The 6427-nt window shown below is 48.7% G+C and overlaps 1 protein-coding gene across 1 annotated transcript in view; it reads left to right on the forward strand.

Moving 5' to 3' along the window:
- The first annotated feature begins 734 nt into the window (after positions 1–734).
- Positions 735–6427, forward strand: part of LOC104398029 (probable imidazolonepropionase) — a 60861-nt gene continuing 55168 nt past the window's right edge. Inside the window, exon 1 of the mRNA XM_010008071.1 lies at positions 735–772. Coding sequence (XP_010006373.1) covers positions 735–772 — 38 coding nt within the window. The remainder of the gene's footprint in view (positions 773–6427) is intronic.

Genomic DNA, 6427 nt, shown 5'->3' on the forward strand with positions numbered 1-6427 from the left:
GCGCCCCAGGCGCTGTCGGGGCGGAGGGGGTGGGAGGTGAGTGTTGGGACGCAGCCCCCTCCGGGCTCCGGGCTCGTCACTGAATCCGGGAATGGTTTGGGTCGGAGGGGACCTTGAGGAGCCTCTCGTTCCAACCCCCCCGCACGGGCAGGGACACCTCCCACCGGACCAGGTGGCTCCGAGCCCCATCCCACCTGCCCTTGAACACTCCCGGGGAGGGGCATCCACAGCTGCCCTGGGCAGCCTGTGCCGGTGTCTCACCACCCTCACATGAAAGAATTTCCTCCTTATGTCTAATCTAAATGTCTCCGTTTCCAGTTTTATTCCATCACCCCCTGTCCTCTAACTACAGGCCCTGGTATGAAGCCCCTCCCCAGCTTCCCTGCAGCCCCTTCAGGCACCGGGAGGCCGCTGTGAAGTCCTCCCGGAGCCTTCTCTTCTCCAGGCTGAACAGCCCCAACTCTCCGCCTGTCTCCGCAGGAGAGGTGCTCCAGCCCTCGGATCATCTTCGTGGGCCGCCTTTGGACTCGCTCCAACAGCTCCACGTCCTCCTGTGCTGGGGGCTCCGGCACGGGACACATACTCCGGGTGGGGTCTCGTGAGAGCGGAGCAGAGTGAAGGGAGCACCCAGACTGGTCCTCAGCTCAACCCGAGCTGCTTAAAACTTCCAAGACATTTCTTCTTTCATCGGCTCTTTTCTGCAACAGCTACGTCTGTTTTTCCACAGCCAGACGATGACCCTTCCAGGTCTGCCCCAGCAGAGGGACAGCAGGTGAGCAAGGGCAGAGGGCTTCTCAGCACTCTCCCTTGTCACTTGCCTGAATTGAACCTGGGAGGTGGGTACCTTGCAAATGTTACTAGATGATTCACACTTCTTCCTCTGCACTTGGAACTGGGAAAAGCTCTGTTTTAAAACCCACCGTGGTGCTATCTTAGGGCCACCGTGACACATTCTGCAAGGCAATGCAGATATTCAGGGGCACTCAGGGTTGTATGGTCAACCAAAATGCCCCCTGAGAGGTGCTCAGTCCATACTCTACTGGTAGCAGTCGGATGTCTGACTCACGGGGTGGCCTTATCTCAGCATCCATACTTTTAAATCTTTCTCATTTTTCAGTGCTGTCTCATGTACCACGAAGCAGCATTTACTCACCTTGCTGCTGTCATTTTCCCTGCTCTCCAGATCAGTGTGTCTAGACAGGGAATTCCAGCCCCCAGGCACTCACCGATCACCCACAGCTGCTTCCAGGCTCCTAAGGGGCTTGTCCTGCAGCCTGTGCTGGCAAGGGCTACACCTACACTCCCAAGCCTCCTGATGGCAGTGGCTGTGGAGGGAAAGGATGTTCTGGAGGGTTTCTGTCTCACATCTCATGAAAGGGTGATGTGTTGCTGAGGAATCACACTGGGCTTTGTGTTGCAGCAGTCGCATCACGCAGGGCTGCGACAGGGAAAGCACAAGCCACAGGCAAGGAATTTATCTCCATTGTAACTCATCACTCATAGTTCCTCCTGCTGTTAGGTGATAAGTCGGGGTGGACCTGAGCAAGAGCAAATGTCAACCCATTTAGTGTCAGGAGCATAGGGCAGGTTGAGGTCCATGAGCAGGAAGAATAATTGGGAAGGAGAAGGACTGGCTCAGGCAGAGAGCCTGGAGAAACCCCTGGGGCAGGAAGGAAGGAGATGACCCAAACTACAAAACTGTGGAACAAAATCCTGAGGGAGGAAATGGATGGTGGTATCAGTGGCTAGAGAGGAAGAGAGCAAGCAGGCTCAGGCATGAGTTAGAAATGAGAGGGAAGAGCAGCGGCCAGTGAGGGAAAATGGGAGGAGACAGGCTACGTGGTAGGTAAGGAATTGTTGGGATAGGAGAGAGAATGTATGGTAACAACATGTTTACAGCAGTGGCAGGGGCAGGTGGTCAGATATTGCTGAAATGGACCCATTGCATAGAAAACTGGAGAGAGTCCCAGAATACCAGGTTGGAAGGGACCTCAAGAATCATCTCATCTGACCTTTCTTGGCGAAAGTGTAGTCTAGACAAAATGGCCCAGCATCCTTTCCAGCTGAATCTTGGAAGTGTCCAGTGTTGGGGAATCCGTCACTTTCCTGAGGATATTATTCCACTGGCTGATTATTCTCCTTGTAAAAAAATTTCCACTTGTGTCCAGTTGAAATCTCCCCAGGAGTAACTTGCACCCACTACCCCTCATGAGAGTGTCTATCTTTGTTGCTGCCCTTCAAGTACCAGAACATGGTGATGTGGTCTCTCCTAAGCCTTCTTTTCTCCAGACTGAACAAACCCAGTTTTCTCAGCCTTTCCTCATATGGCAGGCTTCCTAGTCCTTTGATCATCAGTAAGAATAAAGGGCAACTTCTAGATAACCCCAGCTAGGATCTCCAAAAGTCAGCTGGAGTGTGCAAAAATTAAGAGCTGTTGAACTGCCCTCACCTTGCTAACACAAGCCTGCTCCTCTGAGATGCTGCCTGGCTCACATGCCTTGGTCCTCATAAGCCAAATAATTTGGTTGCTTTCCTTCCTGCCTAGCAGTTCTGCATCCTGATAAAGCCCATTTGCTCTTCCTACATTAATTTTTTTTTTTCATTTTTTGGAGGCCACACAGTCCACATGACAACTCAGAGCCTCCTGACATCCCCTTCCTGGCTCTTGGTCACCCTGTGAGACCTGCACAGACACGCACCCGGGAGCTCACCCAAGCTGGTGGTTCAGTGGATACCCCCTGCAAAGCTGTGCAGGGCCACAAGCTGTGGGCATCTTTCCAGGGCAGGTTTGTCCAACTGCTGCTTTGCAGGGCTGGTGGGAGTTCAGCAGAGAAGAGGAAGTGCACAGAGATGTTTCTGCAGAGTTTCATTTTTCTTTTTTTTGGTCAGTGTTGCCTCTTGAGGTGATGGAAGAGAAAATAATGTAGTTACAAGAAGGGGAGTGTTCACCTCACCCCAGACTTGCTTCAGGATCATAAGCTTTGGGCTCATACTTTACCACTGCTTAAGGAACAGCAAGAGATGTTTCCAGCTGTCATTCCTTGTAGGTAGCCAGGTAGATGGAAAGCCCCAGAAATGTGAAGACCACCTGCCATTTTCTGGTGTTTGCAATTTTTTATTACACTTAAGAACTCTGTAAAGAGTGATGATGTTTTCTGAATATATGTGTCCCAGTAAGTTAGAGGGGAATAAGCACGGGTGACAGGCCAGGGGGATGGCCTCTGCCTCCTCAGACACTCTGAGGAGGTAACCTGGAGGAAAGAGGAGAGCCTGCTGCTTTGGCAGAAGTCCCCAAGGGCATGATGGTGTCCCTGAGGAGAGGCAGCATAAGCCCTTTGGCCTTTCTCTCAGGGCGAAATCCTGTCCCCTGAATCAGATGACAAGAGAGGATCCCCCACAAATCTCTTCCCCCAAAGCCCCCATCAAGAGCAGAGATTAGCCAGTTTAACATCTTCAAGTCAGTGTGTGAAGCTAACTTTAGGAGTAAACCATGGGGGGATACCACACCTTCCTCCCAGCCAGAGCTGTCTGGCTTAGACTTTTGTCACAAAAATCTCAAAAGATCAGATTTACTTTTTAACTAGAAGCTTGTTCAAAGATCACCATTTTCACTTTTGGCATCCATGTAAGTATGCAGAACTCCTGTTACAATTTAACAGGAGGCCCTTGGGGCCAACACAGTCCTTCAGATATGCCTGGCTATTTTAAACGGCATCATGTGCCATCTTGCACCTGCCCATCATCTCCCATGGACTGGACGTGGCCCGCTTGGCTCTGTGAGGGGAGTGGAGGTGATAGCCCAATGGAGCATCACCCTTGAACAGGAAGATGAGAAGCTGGATTGCAGTTCCCTCCACCAAGGACTTTAACTGCAGGGCAGCAATTCCAGCTGAACAATTCCCTGTCTGCTTTAGCTCTAGAGAGGCTTATTTTTAGTTTGTTAGTTATTTTTCATTGAGAGGCCCTTTCAGGTGTCCTCTGGGCAGGGCTGGATGTATCGCATACACTTCTCAGCAGTAGGTTACTGTTGGGAGAGAAGGCAGTGAAAGGATCCCCCCTTCACACTGCTGTGTTGTGCAAGAAGAGCAGCCACACTCCTGCACAGTCATAGAATCATAGAATGGTTTGGGTTGGAAGAGACCTTAAAAATAATCTACTTCCACCGCCACCCCCTCCTGACATGGGCAGGGACATCTCCGTCTCGATCAGGTTTCTCAAAGCCCGTCCAACATGGCCTTTAACACTTCCAGAGATAGGGAACCCACAACTTCCCTGGGCAACCTTTTTCCAGTGCCTCACTACCCTCATAGTAAATAATTTCTTCCTAATGTCTAAGATAAATCCACCCTCTTCCAGTTTAAGGCCATTGCTCCTCATCCTATCACTACATGCCCTTGTAAAAAGTCCCTCCCCAGCTTTCCTGTAGGTCCCCTTTAGGTGCTGGAAGGCTGCTACAAGCTCTTCCTGGAGCCTTCTCTTCTGCAGGCTGAACAACCCCAACTCTCTCAGCCTGTCTTTGTAGGAAGAGATGCTTCAGCTCCTGATCATCTTTGTGGCAGACTTGCTCCAAGAGCTCCATGTCTTTGTTATGCTGGGTACTCCAGAACTGGACATACTACTCCAGGTGGAGTCTCTTGAGAGCAGAATAGAGGGGAAGAATCACCCTCCTTGACCTGCTGGTCATGCTTCTGAGTCCTTCCCCAGGGCACCTACACCTTGCTCCATATTTTTTTCACTGACCTGCTTTGCCTTTTCCCAATGTTTTGGATGACCAACACAACATATTAAGTGATATGGCACTGGCCCTTTGCTCTGCCACGTGGGACACAGTGACACTACTCTCTCTTTGAGGGGTCTACTGGATTAGCTGTCCTTTTGACTTCAGAGAAAATTTGGCCCATCCAGATCTGATGGCTGTTGCTGTTTTCAAGAGATGATCTGTTCCTCCAGCCATTAACAAAGTTCAATGTACCACGTACACATTTAAACATTTTAAAAGCTTTGTTGAAAGGAACAGAAAGATGTTTGCCTCAAGAAAAAGTATGGTCTTCATTCAAAGTCCACTGAAGTCAACGGAAATTGACATCTGATCAGTGGGTCTTGGATGGGGTCTGAAGACCTTTCCCTCTTGCCTGTTTTTGTGCTACGTGTTTAATCCTTTCTATCAAAACCTGTTGTTAAGTTTTGCATTTTTTTTTTTTTTCAAATTACTGAAAATCTTCCAACCATCATCAAATGAACAATGAAAACATTTCACTGACTCATGGTATTTTGAAACAGCTTGATTCCTAAGTTTTCAGTATGAAAGTAAAACAAAGGATAATCCAGAGGAAAAATTACTGATTAAAACTTCATATCTCCTTGTTCAAGCTCCTGTTCAAGATGAGTTCTGATATGAGACATCACCCTACAAACAACAGGAGAAAACGAGGGAATCAAAATACCCTTGCTTGTCCCTGTAGCCAGCGATTGACTTTTTGTAGCCAAGTATTTTGCATGCCAGACCAGCGTCCATAGAAGAATGAGAGTACTTCCATGGGATTTACTAATTGGAAGTCAAGTCACAAAAGCATGATGGCAATGATAGCACTGCTCTTCAGCATTCTGTAACGAGGATGGAAAGCATCCTGTTTCTGCCCTTCATGGGGAAAAATACAAATGGTCAGTAGGGAACCTGAAAAAGGGAAGAAGAAACAACTCTGGAATTACTCACTGCAGCACATTTTATGTGGGGCAAAGCAGCGACCATCACAGTCTACATTGCATGTAACAATCAATCCCTTTATTGGACACAGACAAACCCATTGACTATGTAATCTGGCAAATACTTGAATCTTTTTCCCTCTGCTTATAGCACCAGACCTTTTAGTACAAAAAAGGGTCTCCCCACACCACTCAAAGGGACCCCTGCACTCCAGCAAGGATCCACCATCTGCTCATGAAATCAGGTATCTCATCTAGTCACAGTTGTCTCTCAGGATTCATGGGAGGGACAAGAGGATTAAGGCTTGGTCTGGTGTCCAGGAGGTCCAATAGCTGTTACATTTCTCTGACTAGCAACACCAAATGCCTTATGATGGGGATTTGTATTAGGAAGGAAGGTCAGTCCCTGAGTGCGGTGCTGCAGGCCTGGCAGCACACAGGCTTGGGTGCAGGTACATTGGATTCTGGGCATTCACTGCTGAAAAAAACCCTACCCAATCCCCTACTCTAAACAATACTATTTAAAGGTTCTGCTGTCTTTCTGGAAGTAAGCGGTGAGTTGGTGCTTTATTCTCCTATCAGCAATAGCTTGAAAACCACATCCATTATTTCTCACATGCAGCTGGTTTTAATCCACAAGCTGTGGCTCCAGGCATTTTTGAGTTGTTGGGGTTTTTTTTCCCCCTCTCTCTCTTTTCCCTTCTCTTCCTACCATCCATTTTGG

This window comes from Chaetura pelagica, unplaced genomic scaffold, assembly GCF_000747805.2.
Source record: "Chaetura pelagica isolate M959 unplaced genomic scaffold, ChaPel_1.0 scaffold50, whole genome shotgun sequence".
In the NCBI taxonomy this organism is placed as follows: Eukaryota; Metazoa; Chordata; class Aves; order Apodiformes; family Apodidae; genus Chaetura; species Chaetura pelagica.